The sequence below is a fragment of the Cetorhinus maximus genome, chromosome 12, assembly GCF_964194155.1.
Source record: "Cetorhinus maximus chromosome 12, sCetMax3.hap1.1, whole genome shotgun sequence".
NCBI classification, from domain to species: domain Eukaryota; kingdom Metazoa; phylum Chordata; class Chondrichthyes; order Lamniformes; family Cetorhinidae; genus Cetorhinus; species Cetorhinus maximus.
This window is the reverse complement of record NC_135890.1, coordinates 79,732,778-79,750,524: the sequence shown is the minus strand read 5'-3', so window position 1 is coordinate 79,750,524 and position 17,747 is coordinate 79,732,778. Positions and strand designations below refer to the sequence as shown.

The 17,747-nt window shown below is 39.6% G+C and overlaps 1 protein-coding gene across 4 annotated transcripts in view; it reads left to right on the top strand.

Annotated features, from left to right (window-relative positions):
* sppl3 (signal peptide peptidase 3) overlaps positions 1–9,020 on the top strand; it is a 187,424-nt gene extending 178,404 nt beyond the window's left edge. For all 4 annotated transcript variants that reach the window (XM_078553987.1, XM_078553988.1, XM_078553990.1 and 1 more), the window contains one exon: positions 7,377–9,020. In XM_078553987.1, the coding sequence (XP_078410113.1) occupies positions 7,377–7,448 (72 nt within the window). In that variant the 3' untranslated portion in view covers positions 7,449–9,020. The remainder of the gene's footprint in view (positions 1–7,376) is intronic.
* The last annotated feature ends 8,727 nt before the right edge of the window (positions 9,021–17,747 follow it).

Below are 17,747 nucleotides of genomic sequence, written 5' to 3'. Positions count from 1 at the left end.
TGTTATTGATTAATGCAGCTCCTTCATTAATGGAGAAATACTATAAATGCTGTTACATTATACAGAGTGATCTTGGACTAAACCTGTAGAATCCAATGTGCAACTGGCAGACCAAGAATATTCCAGCTCCATATTGTACTTCGCCAACAACAAAGAAACTTGGCATAGGTGTTTACAGACAGAGGGCTACACTCACCTACCAGCTCAATTTTAATGTAGGGGAGAGCCAGCAAGCGTGCCTCTCATTAAAAGTATTGGAAATCACATGCTAAAAAATCCATAGAGAGGCCTTAACAGCTCCTTAAATATGTTTTCAGTATTGGACTACAGCTATACTGTCATAGTTGTGAAACTTGGGAATGGAGTGCTAAGACATCCTCTTAGTGCTAATCTCACACCTCTTGATTTTACTGTGGTAAGGAGTCAGAATCAAACTGATTGAGAGTGTCAGTGTAATTTTTCAAAGAGCTCTGTTGGTTCCATAGAATCTTGGCTTTATAGTTATTACACTGAAAATAATGACACCCAAGATTGGTAACCTTCCATCTCTGACAGTAAAAAGATAGTTTTAATTCACTGGCATTTTCTGGTCGTTTAGGTGTGCACTGATGAATGCAATTTATGACTGAGTAGGAATCCTGTACAAGTGATCAGCAAAGATGGAAGTGATCCCATGACAGGAGAGAGGGCTTTAAGCTGTGTTAACATCAGTATGGTGCACTTCCTCAGAATCCCCATTCCTTGGGCCTGACATTAAGAATAGCTTTTCCAGAAGAAGTTTTTTGCCAGACTGCTACTGTGAGAGAGAACATAGAATCTAGACATGCCTCAACAAGACAACTACTGGCCAAGTGTAACCAAGCAGAGCCCCAGGAACTTGGATACTGCAGTCACAAGGTAGGCAGTGGCCTACCACCTTTGTTGCACAAATCTTTGGAGCCTGCAAGTTCTGAACTTCTCCCTTCTGTTGGAAGGTCATAAATGTCAGATGAACAGCCAAGCTGCCAATACCCTGGTCACGGCACTCAAGCCATATTACTGTAGCAGTTGTTTTCCTAGCATGCAATTAATGATTGGGTATGGACCTGCATGTCTAAAATGTATTCAATTTGAGCTTTTGCTGGTTATGAGATTGTAGGAAAATTGTTTTGGAAGTGTGTTCTAAACAAGTTGCATTTGGTGGTGACATTGTATGTCATGACACCTACTGAACTTTAAAAAAACCTAAGAAACAACTTGTATGCCCAAGAAAATAACTTTGGAAACGGTAAGAATCATGTGAGAAAACCACAAATAAAAAAGCCATTTGGGCCATCCTAATTCATCCATGCAGAAATATCCAACAGTTCCATATGATTGAATTTTGCATTCATTTTGAGGGCGAAACAAGTGCGTCCAAAACTAGTATTTTAAACTTAAATAAGGGCAATTATGATGGCATGAAAGCAGAGCTAGCTAAACTGGCCAATGAGGTTAAGGGGTAGGTCAATAGAGGTTCAGTGGCTGACATTTAAAGGGATATTCCAGAACACACAGAACAAATGCATTCCAATGAGAAAGAAAAATTCCAAAGGCAGGGCCCACCATCTGTAGTTAACTATAAAAGTTAAAGACAGTATCAAACTTAAAGAAAAAGTATATAATTATGCAAAGACGAGTGGCAGGGAGAAGATTGGAAAGAATATAAAGCGCAGCAAAGGATGACAAAAAGATCAATGAGGGAAAAATTAGAGTATGAGAGAAAGCTGGTTAGTAATATAAAGACGGATAATAAGAGCTTCTATAGATATTTAAATAAGAAAAGAGTTAACAAAGTGAGCATTGGTCCTATAGAAAGTGCATCTGGGGAATTGATAATAGAAAACAAGGAGATGGCAAATGAATTAAACAGGTATTTTGCTTCAGTCTTCACAGTAGAGGACACAAGTAAAATCCTGGAAATAGCTGTAAATCAGGAAATGGAAGAGAGGCAGGAACTTAGGAAAATTACAATCACTAAGGAAGTAGTATTAAGCAAATTGTTGGGGCTGTGGGCTGAGAAATCCCCAGGTCCGGATGAAGTTCACCCTAAGGCCTTGAAAGAAGTGGCTGGTGAGATAGTTGATGTATTGGTTCTAATGTTCCAAAATTCCCTAGGTTCAGGGAAGGCTCTATTAGATTGGAAAATAGCAAAAGTAACTCCTTTACTCAAAAAGGTGGGAGACAGAAAGTAGGAACTAAGGCTAGTTAGCCCAGCATCTGTCATAGAGAAAGTGTTAGAAGCTGCTATTAAAAATGTTATAGCAGAGCACTTAGAAAAATTCAAGGCAATCGGGCAGAGTCAACATGGTTTTGTAAAAGGGAAATCATGTTTAACCAATTTATTGGAGTTCTTTGAAGGAGTCACATGTGCTGTGGATAATGGAGAATCGGTAGATATACTGTACTCAGATTTCGAGAAGGCATTTGATAAAGTGCCATTGCAAAGGTTATTGCTGAAAATTAACGCTCGTGGTATAGAGGGTAACATATTGGCGTGGATAGAAGATTGCTGGCTAACAGGAAGCAGAGAATTGGCATAAATGGGTCTTTTCTGGTTGGCAGGAAGTGACGAGTGGTGTGCCACTGGGGTCTCAACTTCTTACAATTTATATAAATGACTAGGATGAAGGGACCGAAGGCGTGGTTGCTAAGTTTGCTGACAATGCAAAGATAGGTAGGAAAGTAAATTGTGAAGAGGACGTAAGGAGACTACAAAGTGGCATAGGTTAAATGAGTGGGCAAAGATCTGGCAAATGAAGTATAATGTGGGCAAAAGTGAAATTGTTCATTTTGGCAGGAAGAATAAAAAAGAAGCATATTATCTAAATGGCAAGAGATTGCAGAGCCTTGAGATTCAGGGAGACCTGGGTGTCCTAGTGCATGAATCACAAAAAGTTAGTAGGCTAGTACAGCTGGTAATTAGGAAAGCTAATAGAATGTTATTTATTGTGAGGGGAATTGATTACAAAAGTAAGGAGGTTATGCTTCAGTTGTACAGGGCATCGGCGAGACCACATCTTGAGTATTGTGTACAGTACCGGTTTCCTTATCTAAAAGATGTAAATGCGTTAGAAGCAGTTCAGAGAAAGTTTACTAGACTAATACCAGGAATGGACAGCTTGTCTTATGAGGAAAGGTTGGACAGGTTGGGTTTGTATCCACTGGAATTTAGAAGTGTAAGAGGTGACTTGATTGAAATCTTTAAGATCCTGAAGGGCCTTGACAGGGTGGATGTGGAGAGGATGTTTCCTCTTATGGGAGAATCTAGAACTGTTCAAAAATAAGGGATCATTTAAGACCGAGATGAGGAGAAATTTTTTCTCTGAGCATTGAGAATCTTTGGAAATCTCTTCCTCAAAAGGCAGTGGAAGCAGAGTCTATGAATGTTTTTAAGACAGAGCTAGATAGATCTTTGATTAACAAGGGGGTGAAAGGTTATCTGGGGTAGGCAGGATTGTGGGGTTGAGGTTACATTCAGACCAGCCATGATCTTGTTGAATTGCGGAGCAGGCTCAAGGGGCCGAGTGGCCTACTCCTGCTCCTAATTTGTATGTTCCCTCCATTTCAACATCTAATTGCTCGATAAGTGATTCTATGATTTTTCACCTCCACTGCTCCCTAGAAGTCTATTCCAGGTTTGTGAAGAAGCATTTCCTGATACTCTACCTATCCTAAATTTACCATTTTCTAATTTGAATTGTGTTTTCTTACCCTATTCAGAATTCAATTTAAATATTGCGGATTTACCGTTCCTGTTCCCGTAACTATTTTGCATGCTGCTGCAAGTCACCTCTCTGCCCCCTTTTCTAACTCAATAGCCGAAGTTTCTCTTGCCTGTTCTTCCAACAGTCCTCTAACACTAGGAATAGTGTTAATAGTGTCAATAGTAATAGCAGGTTTGCTACTACTGGGCTGAATACACAGACCTCCCCAGCTATCAGAGAAGCTACTGGCTCCAGCAAATTATTATTGATTACAACCATTCACTGATCCAACTTCTATCCACCATGCTCAGCTATGGAAGCAACCATAGTGTCTAAAAAATGCTATTTGTGGCTCCCTTTTCTCTACTGCCTTCAGTGCTTAAATATCTCCCTTGTTTCTCAGTAACTGGAACAATATTCAAGATATAGTCTGATCTGTAAAGTTGCATGCATGCCAGCTTGAAAACTCGAATAAGTTGATGAATATCATCAAAAGAAAGCCGACACACCCCAAAAAACTGCCAACTCAATAAAAGCACAGTTAAGCGAGCGCGGAAAAGATTCACGAGAATGGTTCCAGGGATGAGGAACCTCAGTTACATAGATAAATTGGAGAGGTTGGGACTGTTTTCCTTGGCGAGGAGAAGGTTGAGAAGAAATTTCATGGGGGCATTTAAAATCATGAGCCTCAACAGAGTAGATAAGGAGATACTGTTCCCACTGGGGGAAGGATTGTGAATGAGGGGGCACAGATTGAAGGTAGTTGGCATAAGAAGCAATGGTGACCTGAGGAGAAACGTTTTCACACAGTGAGTGGTTAAGATCTGGAATGCGCTGTCTGAGAGTGCGGTGGAGGCAAGTTTAGTCAAGGTGTTAAGAGGGAATTGGATTATTATCTGAAAAGAACGAATGTGCAGGGTGGCAGCGAGACAGTAGGTAATGGCACTAGATGAATTGCTCTTTTGGAGAGCCAGTCCAGACGACAGACCAAATGGCCTCCTGTACTGTAACAATTCTGTGATTCTGTAACAAAATCAGTGAATAAAGGCCTGGGATCAGGATCACTATTTTACGATGATTTGAAATAATTATATTTCCTTCATTGTATTGAATTTCAAGACTTTAAGTTTACATTGTAATACAGTTGCTTCCATAGCTTAGCATGGTGGATAGAAGTTGGATCAGTGAATGGTTGCAATCACTAACAATTTGCTGGAGCCAGTAGCTTCCCTGATGGCTGGGGAGGTCTGTGCATTCAGCTCAGTAACAGCAAACCTGCTTTGTTGGCCGGATTCAAGTTGAGGTAGAATGCTCAGCCAGCTAGGTAGTTTAGGAAAAAAAGCAAGTCATTCTACAGTTAATTCCTCCATTTGTTTGCCTTGGATTAATTATAGGGAGATGGTTTTACAAGTTTAATTACATTAGTTATTGACGGAAGGAATTAGCACTTTGTCTATCCTGTTCTGTCTTAAGTTGGGTATCCTTTTAAAGTTAGAATGTCTCTGCCTTGCCTTAATCGTTAAATTACTGATATGACTTCATGTACATTAATCTGGTCGCTAACTTTAAAATACCTAACTCAGCATCAAAGTGTTGCTCACAATGGAACACCCTGCCCCAAGTACAAAGAAATCCAACAGGCTCAGAGAGCCCGCAGAGAACAGTGAACTGAGTAACAGAAGTACTTTTTAAAATGTATATTTGTGAATTTTTGCACTGAAAGCAATGAGACACATCAGTGTCTGGGATTAAGAAACTTTTCTAACTTGAAACCCAGTGAGATGAGGTCAGTTCAGCATCAGCTGATGCAGAATGATGATTGTTACATTTTGTGGCAATCTGCTCCAGAGACTTGAGTATATAATCTACAGGACTGAGGGAGTTGCCATCATTTTTGATGAGATGTTGAATTGAGGACCCATCTGTGGTCTCATGTGAATGTAAAAATCCTTGGCACTGTTTGAAGAGTTCACTGCATATCCTGGCCAAGAATAGTCCCTCAACGAACACCAGTGAAACAGACCATCAGGCCATCTATCTCTTTGCTGTTGCTCTGCACAAATAACTACACTTCAAATATACTTCATTAACTGTAAAGCATTTTGAGATGTTCTGAGGTCATGAAAGGCATAGTATCAGTGCAAGTTCTTTCTTAAAAAAAGTCCTTGAAAGCAAAGAGAAAATTGTAAGAAATCTAGAGATGAGACTGAGGGAACCAGAGGCTGTGCACCAGGGTTGGATGATGCTTGGGTGGGGGCGGGATGAGGGGGCATGGAAAAATACGTGTAAGGCCAGAATTAAAGGACAAAAGTGCGCTGTTACACAAGACTGGAGTAGATTGCAAAAATTGGTTGTGACAAGGCCATAGAGGAATTCCAAGGTGAGAACTGGAACTTTTATTTGTATATTAGTAAAGAAGAAGTCAGTGTTAGGTGAGTGATGATTGGGGTGATGAATGAGCAGTACTTTGTGCAGGACAGGATATAGGTAGCAGAAGTTTGTGTGAATTGGTGTCCTGAGGATTGAAGGACACTAGATGCAATAAGTCTAGGAGTGTGTATTAAGGTTTTTGGGGGGAGTGGATGTAAGGAGCCTTGGTGATGGCCTTGGTTTCAAGCCTGGGTCATTTGGCTTGCATAGGTTTTGCACGGCCTGGTGCATCCTGGTAGAGATCTCTGGAAGAGGGCCAGAGATTAAATCAATGTCATGAAACCAAATTTATGGTGGGATTGAAAGCAATGACTTGGGCGTTCCTGATGTTCAGTTAATGCAAGGAAGATAGTGTCTTGGTGGTGCAAAGGTCATCATAAACTTAGAGAAAGAGCAGGGTATTACTAGTAGAGGTTTGTAAGCTGCTCCCATCAAGGGCAGGTGCCAATATCTGGTTCTGGGATCCTGTTTTGGAAAAGATGATTCCACATAGCGCTCTTTTATGTACGGTGTCCTGTCCCACCTCTATAGGCTGTACCACCTCTATAGGCATACTGTAATTCTCTGTTAATGCAAAGAAAGAAGGATCAAATGTGAGAAATAAGTTCTCTGCATTTACTTTACTCCAACTTGATGCTCAATCATAGACCCGCACTTCTAGAGTCTGAGATGCTATCAATTACTGTACTTCTATTATTTATATGCTATAATGCAAGGAGAGTTCCACTTGTATGCAGTCAGCTTATAGCAGAAAAGCAGCTTAAAACTGTTGCAAGTGTGCAATTGTTTTGTGCTGTGAAATGCAGCCCAGAGTATAAATAATGCAGATTCTCAGCCTGTTGTTCAGGATGGTTCTTGAAGCAGTTCTGTGATGTAAAGGCAACATACAATGCAATAATATCCAACTTCTAGAAAGGACCTGCTAGGAATTATTAGTTCCCCTTGAGGAAAGGTTAAAACAAAGTCCCCTTTTGTTGGGGGTAGGAGTGGTGGTGTTTTATTTTGGAAACCCCTCTTTGTCCCTTTCTCCTCCTTGAAAACACTACTTAAAACCTACCTCTCACTAACATTACTCCTGTGGCTTGTTGTCAAATTCTGTTTGATAATGCTCCTATGAAATGCCTTGAGGCGTTTTCCTACATTAAAAATACTTTATAAGTGCAGGTTATTGCTTGAGTAGTTGTTGATAACTTGTGCCATGTTCTGTGCTGTCTTCCTCAGGGTGATCTACGGCGTATGTGGTCAGAGCCATTCCACTCCAAGGCAAACAGCTCGAGGTTCTTGGAAGTATGATGGGATGAAGTGCAGCCGAGAGCAGGAGTGATATATGCTGGGCACCAGAAGATTCGTGTCATGTGGTTTCATTCTTCTCATCAAACATGATTGGTGCTTAAAGTGTTAACAAAAAAGGTTGTGGAAGAATTTTTTTTTCCTTTTATGGAATGCAGACCCTGTACAGTTAATCCAATCCATCTGCAGTTTTTGGATTAGCAACAGACTCTCGCCCTACCATGTATATTACAAAATTTAAAAAAAACACACAAACCCTCCTTTTTAATGACAAGATATCAAATCTAATCTTGTACATAGAGCTGCCATATAGAAGACGCAACTTTGAAGAAGCCTGTTTGAAGGGACCAGCACCAAGTCAACGACTATTCAGTTTGTCTTGAACTTTAGCTTAAAGAAGACAAGGCAGCAACATATCTTGAATTCAGTAATTATCTGTGCGGTGACTCATTTTTTGCCCCTCACAGACGGGAGTTGGGTATGCAGTAAAATCTATGCTGTAATTAACGTTACACCTGATGTTTTGTTGCAATGATCCAAAAAGGTAAAGACGTCAAGATGAATCATGTTGTGTACTTAAGTGGCCTGTTGTAAATTTTAGCATGTATAGCATTAAATATTGCTTCAATATAAGACCCACTGTTCCCTTTTCCAAGATGCTCCATTACCATAATATGTGAGTTTAGAAATGTAATTGTAGTTTGCACTTGTACCTATGTTCATGACCCCAATTGATCTTGCACAATTATGATTGGTGTAGCAAAAAAAAATTAACTTTTTTATGGTTTTCCCCATTTCTTCTTTTTTTGGTTTGATTAATTTAGCTAATGCATGTATCATAGCGTTACTCGTTATCTGAACCCTTTTGATTGTGGTGTATCCTTGTAAATATTTCTTTTTTGTATACATTTGTTTAAATGTGTGTCATTAGCTCTACATACCTGTTGATAAGTGTAATCTGGTCCAAGTTTACAAGCAGTATCTGTTTTGTACCTTGGGTTTGTATTCAGTTCACAGAACTTTTTCTGATAGGCATTGACTTTGGCTGCCGCGGTAGCAGCAATTTAATATACAGTGGCACGCAAATCAAACCGGCAGTTTGCGTGCCTCTAGAATTTCCACCATCATTGTGAGAGCAAGTTGGCAACTATAGCCTTCAGGCCCAGAGATTGCCTAATAGAGTGCAAGGCCTGGAACCAAAATGAGTTAATTCAAACAGTGCTTCAAGTTCTTTCTCCATGCCCACTTCTATCTCCCCTCACCCCCCCAGCCACTACCCACCCATTATCCTAAACATACACCCACAGTGTCAGGTTGTTATTTTTAAAGAAGAAAGTGTTTTCTTTTCCTGAAAAGACTGAGTGTAGTGTTTTTGTGCCGTAGACTAGACGAGTTGATGAAGCCATTTTATAGATTATGGCTTTACTGAAAGCAGTCAGATGGACTGAATGGATACTGTACAATCCTTGTACAACAGGAGTGTATTTCTGCCCTGGAACTGAACAATACCTTTCATCTCTATATAACTTGGACAGTCAAGACTCCTTTGTAAATAAAGCCAAAAGTTTAAGTGCACCAGTGTGGTTTATTTTAGTGTTCTGTGAGGTTACTCATTAATAAAAGCAGTTATTTGTGTTTATTGCAAATATCCTCAGAAAAGGATTTTGTTCGAATGGCATTGATTTGTGGATTTGGTATGTTGCCGGTGGGGAATCAGCTGGATAAATCAGTTGGGATGAGTGTTGATGTAAACACATTCACCCTGATTATCTGTCTGTGCTGCAAAACATGTATCGTTATAAAAAGAGTAAAAGTTACTGTTGACGTGTTCACTATAGCAGAATTGCATTAGATTAAAAAGCTAAATTACTGCAGAAACATTTTTTTGTCAGTTACTTTTCTGCAGATTGTAAAAGACTTTGGGTTGCAGTGATCTATGAAAAGAGGTTATTGCACACTACCACATAATGAAAGTTAGTATGGTATACCTGCACTTGCACTTTAATTTTGTGTACACTTCTAACAGTATTTCTTCCCCACACCCTGCTCCCTGAAAATATAATGCTTCTTTTTAGTCATTTGATGCTGTGACAATGATTTACCACACTGAACTACAGCATCTATGTGGCATTTTTAATATAGGAAAATGTCGCAAGGGGGTGGCGCTTCACAGAAAGGTTATCATTCAAAGGATGACACTAAGCTAAAGAAGGAGATATTGGTGGGATGAGACTAAAAACTTGGTTAAGGTTCAAACGTACGGTGAAGAAATGACATGCAACCGGAGCAATATGTGGGCAAGGGCTTCAACATAGAAAAATAGGAGGAAAAATGGCTGAAGTCCCAGCATCTCCAAACCCTTGCCCAGGTTTTTAGTGGGAAAGGTTTTAATTCTTTTGGACATGTTCTGTAAAGAAGCAAACTTAATGAAGTTCAAACATTCCAAGAACAGCACCTAATCCATGCAATTAGTCTATCATTAGAACAGTTTTAAAAAGAAATGAGAAATGCTGAAGGTGTACAGCAGGTCATTCACCATCTGAGAGTGGAAGGTTACTGCTTTGGTTAAAACCATAAGACATAGGAGCAGAAATTAGGCCATTCGGCCCATCGAGTCTGCTCCGCCATTCAATCATGGCTGATAAGTTTCTCAACCCCATTCTCCCACCTTCTCCCCGTAACCTTTGATCCCCTTACCAATCAAGAACCTATCTATCTCGGTCTTAAATACACTCAATGGCCTGGCCTCCACAGCCTTCTGTGGCAATGAATTCCATAGATTCACCACTCTCTGGCTAAAGAAGTTTCTCCTCATCTCTGTTTTAAAAGGTCTTCCCTTTACTCTGAGGCTGTGCCCTCGGGTCCTAGTCTCTCCTACTAATGGAAACATCTTCCCCACGTCCACTCTATCCAGGCCTTTCAGTATTCTGTAAGATTCAATCAGATCCCCCCTCATCCTTCTAAACTCCGTCGTTTATAGACTCAGAGTCCTCAAACGTTCCTCATATGTTAAGCCTTTCATTCCTGGGATCGTTCTCGTGAACCTCCTCTGGACCCTCTCCAGGGCCAGCACATCCTTCCTGAGATACGGGGCCCAAAATTGCTCACAATATTCTAAATGTGGTCTGACCAGAGCCTTATAAAGCCTCAGCAGCACATCCCTGCTTTTATATTCTAGTCCTCTCGAAATAAATGCCAACATTGCATTTGCCTTCCTAACTACCGCGTCAACCTGCAAGTTAACCTTAAGAGAATCCTGGACTAGGACTCCCAAGTCCCTTTGCACTCAAATTTCTGAATTCTCTCCCCATTTAGAAAATAGTCTATGCCTCTATTCTTCCTACCAAAATGCATGACCTCACACTTCCCCACGTTGTATTCCATCTGCCACTTCTTTGGCCATTCTCCTAACCTGTCCAAATCCTTCTGCAGCTTCCCCGCCTCAATACTACTTGTCCCTCCACCTATCTTTGTATCATCTGCAAACTTAGCCAGGATGCCCTTAGTTCCTTCATCTAGATCATTAACCCTTGAACTGTGGCTTCTGACTCCCTCACTAATGATGAGCTTAAAACCACAGACTGTTTTACATGACTCCTAAATACTGCTGCAGAGAATATCACACCATGTGAACTTTATAGCTTGGACATCATTGTAATGTCTTTTCCATTCTCCCACTAAAATAGGTGACTCTGGCTGAGTAAGCTCTATGGGTGTTTAGCAACCCTGCAGTGCTGTACACAAAAGGCATTTTTCAGATGTGACTTAGACTGAGGGGCATATATCTGACTGAATATCAAACTCTTTCCTTTCTTCACCTGATACAAGTACTTTTCAGAGCAGAAGTGGAAGCAGGAATGGGTCATTCAGCCCTTCTAGTCTGTACTGCCATTTAGCACAATCATAGCTGATTAATTCCAGCTTCCCACATTATCACTAATTCCTATATTCAAAAATTTATCAGTCTCTGACTTGAATATATTCAACAATTGAGGATCTGTAGCTCCCTGGGGTAGATAATTCTAACAATTCATAACCTTTGAGAGAAGAAAAATCTCCTCTTCCCAGTCATTAATGGTTGAGCCCCTAGTTCTAGACTCCTAGCATCTACACTTTCAAGCCCCTTAAGAATTTTATATGATTCAATTAGGTCACCTCTCATTCTTCTAAATTCTAGAGATATAGGCCTATTCTACTTGATCTTTCCTCATAGGACAATCTACTCATCCCAGGAACCAGTCCAGTGAACCTTCATTGCACTCCCTCTAAGGCAAGTATATCTTTCCTTGGGTAAGGAGACCAAAATTGTATACAGTACTCCAGGCGTCGTCTCACCAAGGCTCCTAACAATTGTAGTAAGACTTCTTCAATCTGATAATCCAATACCTCTGTAATAAAGACTAACATGCAATTTGCTTTCCTAATTGCTTGGTGTAGCTATATGCCAACCTTGTGATCTGTGTATAAGGACACCCAGGTTCCTCTGAATACCAAAATTTCCCAGTCTCTCACCATTTAAAAAATATTGTTTTTCTATTCCTTCCTTTTAAAGTTGAGAACTTCACACTTCCCTGCATTATATTCCATCTGCTACGTTCTTGCCCACTCCCTCAACCTGTCCATAATCCCTTTGCAGCCTTCTTGTCCTCTTCACAGCTTGCTTTACCATCTAACATTGTATCATCAGCAAACTTAAATACATTATACTTGGTCCCCTCATCTAATTCATCATAGTTTTGTGCCAGCCCAGTAGACAGCAGAGCTATGGATGGGTTTCAGTCTCTTGGCTGGGAGGTTCTTTAAAATTTTGTCCATTTCATCACAGATCACTCTCAAGCAAGGTGAACCCCATATCTTATTTCTGAGCTAGTGTGGCTTGAAACTCTTTTCAGTTGATTCTTGAAAGGTTCTATGCCTTGGTGTGTTCTCTGGTGTTGATTTAGACCTGAAACAGGGGAGGGGGAAAAATTTCTTAGCTCTGAGGCACCCCAAGTGATTGTCCTCACCCTTATTGATTTAACCTATCCCCTCATCAGGTGCATGATTGCAATATATTTATACATGGAGGTTACATTTCAATTAAATAATGATGTAAACTGCACCTAAACTTGTAATCTAACATGCTAGCTTCATTCCTATTTTTATCAAAAATGGGCTGACTAAATTTCTAATACTCAGCAAAAAGGAACAGAAAAAAATGAATGATATGCTGAGTTTTAAATTCTACGTTAAAATTAATAGCTTACATCTGTATATATCTGGGGTTGAACTATTTGTCTGACTTTAAAAATACTTTATTAATGGCTGCTGTTGCTGTTACACCAGCTGTTTTCTCCTCCCAGGAAGGCAGTGGTTGACGCTGCAGTATAGCAGGTTTCAGGTATCTTCCCTCAGTTAGCTATTCTTTATACATGAGATCAAAGTGCTGGCAGACCATAGATAATAATGGACATCCAAGCACAGCTGACACTGTTTTTAATAGGTGTGCATGCACTCACTTCTAAATTTCACAGACATATATTGCATGCACCCACTCCTCTTGCCTCTGAGTTAGAAGGTCATAAATTCAAGTTCCACCTTAGAGACTTGAACACAAAAATCTAGGCTGATGCTCTAATGAGCAGTACTGAGGGACTGCTGCATTGTTGGAGGTGCCATCTTTTGAATGGATCCTGTCTTCCCACTCAGGTGGCAGTAAAATATACCACAGTACTATTTTGAAGAAGTGTGGGGACATTCTCCCTGTGAATATTTATCCCTCAACCAACATCTTCTCAAAGATTAGTCATATCACATTGCTGTTTGTGCAACTTTGTGCTGTGTTTCTGACTTAACTGTACTAAGTACTTAACTGACTATAAATTACCATGGGATGTTGTGCAAGCTGCCATATAAATGCAAGTTCTTTCTATCGCTCATTCTCACACATACCACGTATCACACACGTTCCAGAAAAGAAACACAAAATAGGGATTGAGAACAGCTAGTTGCTTTGCTTTCATAGACCAATGGAACAGCTCCCAGAGTGCTGATGAGTTAATACAGCACAGGCCAGGGATAGAAGCTAAGAGTTTGTGGCTCTGTGGCTTTTCTACAAGCAATGGCCTGAGTTTCCCTATTAACTATTGGCATTTTTGTCTCACTGTGGCATGACTTTTTTCCAAATAATTCACTTTTTGTAACTTCCCCCTAAATTGTTCCTCTTTGAAAGTTTGTCAGGTAATGCATTTTCCAAACCCTGGTGGTTTAAAAGATGTATTCCATAACATGCTGATATATGGTTTATCAGTCACTTTATAAATAAAATTAAACTGGCAGGGTACTCAAACCTGTTCAGTTTCAGAAAACATGTGTCCCACAGAATATTGCAATGAATAGGAGCAATAAAGTTCCATGACAGCATAATGGAATATCAGTGACCTCCCACATACACTCTCAGATCTCAGCCTTAATGAACCTCAGGCAATTGTTACATTGGCTGTTATATATAACATAATACAGTGCAAGTGCTTTAATGACCTTTTTAGATGCTATAATCTGAACTAGTCAACATTTCAAATATGTGGTTTGCAGTCATTTTTTTGGTAAATTTTGAGAGCCTTGCAGGATATTTTAGAATGACTGCTATAAATACAGAGGGGTACACTCAATCCTTTCAGATTATTATGTAAAGCCAAGAAATGCTCTGAAATGAAATACTTGGTTAACTAAAATCTGTAACTTTCTTCAGCTTGTATCTGGTGAGTCAAAATTCTTAGGAGTGGAATACACCTTCTATGAGTATAGTTTCATTACATATAGTTAGTCCCAGAAAGACCTATGGTCATTAGTGGTCAAATGGTATGTTGGTGGTAAGAGTGAGCATTGTGGTAATGCCCAAGTAACTGCAGAAAAGTACTACAGCGAGCATCAGTGCTGTGACAGTGAGAAGAATGTTTCATGAGAGAAGCGACATCTTTAATAAAGGTAAAACTACTTTGTTACTGTCGATGGGCAGACAAGAAGTGCATAATAACCCAGAAAAAATGCATAAAACATGCTACTGTGATGGATTTGCCTAAGTAGCAGGCTACCTTGTGAACTCTAATCTTGTCTCTGGATTTAACTCCAATAGAACAGTAACACTGTAAAATCCATTTTGAATGCTGAGAAGCCAAATTCCCTGAAACAAATAACTGAAGACTAGAAGAAGGAAATTCTCACTGCAGTTGCCTCTGACCGATTCCTTTTCCACGTTGACTACATGAGAACGTCCAGAGCAGCATCACCCATTACTAGCCAAATGGTTTTGGAACTGAAATGCTCTCAAAAAAGCTTCCTTCTGTGCTATAATCGTTTTCTGATTCTATGAAAAGTAATTATTCGCTGGATGTATTTTCAAAGGACAAATTTTTAAAGCTTTTGTCAATGAAATTGCATAAATTATATATCTTGCCATTTTATGTAAGATAATTGGTCAGAAAAGGTTAGTTATGCAAACCATTGGCCATTTCTATATCATTGTTTCATAACTAGGATTAATTTTAAAAATCATTAAAAATATTGGCTGCAATTTGCCGGTTCCGCTGTGGTGAGATCTGCCTCAGGCAATGCATGCAGCGGCCCAGTCAAAAGTCCCATTGACTTTCAGCGGGACCGGATGATCCCAGCGGTGCGTGGGGACAGAAAATCCCGCTCATTGTATATGCCTCATGTCTAAAATGTCACTGTTTATGTAAACTGCTAATTACACAATCTTGCCAGTTGTGGTGCTGAATAGTACTTCGGCCTGTACTGCCTAGAAAGTCCTGAACTCCAGCTAACTCTTCTTCCCAAATGCTTTTAATTTTTTGCTATTTAACTATACCAAAATACTTTATTTTTATAGTACTAAAGTTAAGGGCAAAAAGAGGATTGAATTACATCTATATGCACTGGTCAAATGGTAAGCCACCATCTATTTTGCCTGAAGATTACACTTGATGTTTGTTCTCTACAAGTATTGCCACAGAAGGCTGACTAAACATGTTAAAAATTACTGGAAATAATGGATCTTCGTAATGTTTCCTGCATGTTAAGTAAGTAATGATGCCTGATATCTGAATACATTACAGGGCATAATGGCATTCTGCATTTTGATTAGCACTAGACCTTCTAAATTAGGTAAGCCCCTTGGAGTTGTATTTAATTGCATTGTGCAGAAAATAAGACATTTAGAAATATCAGATCCATAGGAGAAATAATTACAGCAAAAGGAACAAAGATTTTTTTCCCATTAGCACAAAATAACCAAGGTCACACTATTAATGTATCATTATTATTCACAGGCAAACTGCAATTCAGGAGTGTTAATTACACAAGTTGCAACATGTACAATTGTAAAACATCCAAGAGCTGGAGGTATAGGTCAGGAGGAAACTGAGTACCAATTACAGTGAGAAGAGAAGTGAAAAACTTCTGAAACCACTGATAATGTGTTTTAAATTCCTGTTACGTTTCCTAAATGTATTCACTTCTGGTTCACATGCTTATAAATTGTTTTGTACATTTTAACCCTAATTAGGATGTAACTCTTGTCTCAGGTGAACTGTAGGGATAAATAATGAAAATCAGCTCAGGCCTTTGGCCTTGCAGCAAGGGGTTCTCAAAATCCCTGCTGAATTGGTAAACCCTGGAATCACTAAGCACTTTTATTTTGCGTTGATTGACAGTGTACACTTTCCCTATGTGTGTAATAATTAATCAGAATCTGATCACTAGTTTGAGATTTTGTGGGGTTGCTGTGTTGATTATGAGCACCTCTTTCCCCCGCTGCCCCTCCCCACTCTTCCTTTGCCCCAAACAGCTATTCAGTTTAGCAGATAATTCAAACATGCACACGGCATACGTTTCTTAGCTTTAAATGTCGAGTTCACCACGTGATTTTGTTTGTTATAACTTTTCAAATTTGCAAGATGATAAAAGCTACAGTTATAGTACATTTTTAACCTGCATTTTGTTCTCTTTGAGTCTCCTTTCTCTCCTGAAGTTATTAACTCCTTTTTGGGGAGCAGTTCCACAGACACCAACCAGTCTCCGAACCCTCATCCAAGTGTATGGTCTTTACTATGCGGCTTTATTATTTTTTTCCTTGATAAATACATTTTGCTTTTTACTTTTGTATTGCAAATTTTAATGCCAGCGTAACTCCACAGGAACAGCAGAGATAGCTTTTCGCTGGTTATCCATTCAGCAATATATCATTTACTGTTAATGGACTAAGAATTTTCATACCTGGGTGAAAGGGGAAAATAGATTGCTCTAAATGTGCCATCTGTGCACCAGGTAGCACCATTTATTGTTTAACTCCATTATGTTCTCTGCTTTTACTCTGCTTTTCCCCACTTGTTGTAAATTGCTATTAATTTCTGATATCTGGTGCTTCCAGAAAAAAATTGTTAAACCTCAGCAGCAAGCTGCATCTTACTGCTTATTCATTCGCATTCTCATGAGTTTTCTCACTGGTTTTCCAAGAGAAGAACCAGTCTGAAGGTAATGAAACAACAAGCAGTTCGACACGGAGAGGCTAAATGTCTATCTCGCGTGTCTCTGACTTGTTTGTCAATAGCAGTTAATCAGAAAACATGGCCATATCAACCACAGAAAGTCATTCACCATCTCCCAGTCTTACAGTGGAAAACTTTGGTTGCAGGGCATTTTTAAATAAAATGGTGGTGCAGTTGTACAAAAATTAATTTCGAGTGCAGAAAATCTCAATTACAATTATCTGATTAGCTGTTGAGATATTCAAAAAGTTTTAATATCATTCTTGCTGAATTGCAGTTCCAAGGCCACCCATTCATTGCCTTTCACTGCCTCATCCAACTGGCAGTTCATCGTGCATGAGCCAAGATTAGGGTTGTCAACTCTCCAGAAATGCTTTGAAGTCTCCAAGAATTGAAGTTTAACCTCCTGGATACTGCTGTGAGCATAGTGGCATTTGAATAAAAATGTTTTATTTTCATATTATTGGAAAGTTTCCTTTATTAGTAATAGAAATATCAGAAATGGGAAAATGACTTTGAGTATATTGGGCCGTTGGAAGGTGGAGCTCTTGTGATGAAGCCTCCAGGAATATGGCCAACCAGAGTTGGCAACCCTACCCTAGGCAGTGAGTGCCATCACCTTCACTGTCACCCCTCATCCAATATCCAGACACATGCATCGTCTGCAATGCTCAATGAATATCCATTAAATAGAAACACTGGCTGATTTCTCTTCCTTCCCCCATCTCAAACTCCTGTACCACTGGCCAAGTAAACATTGACTTAATCAGCACATTCT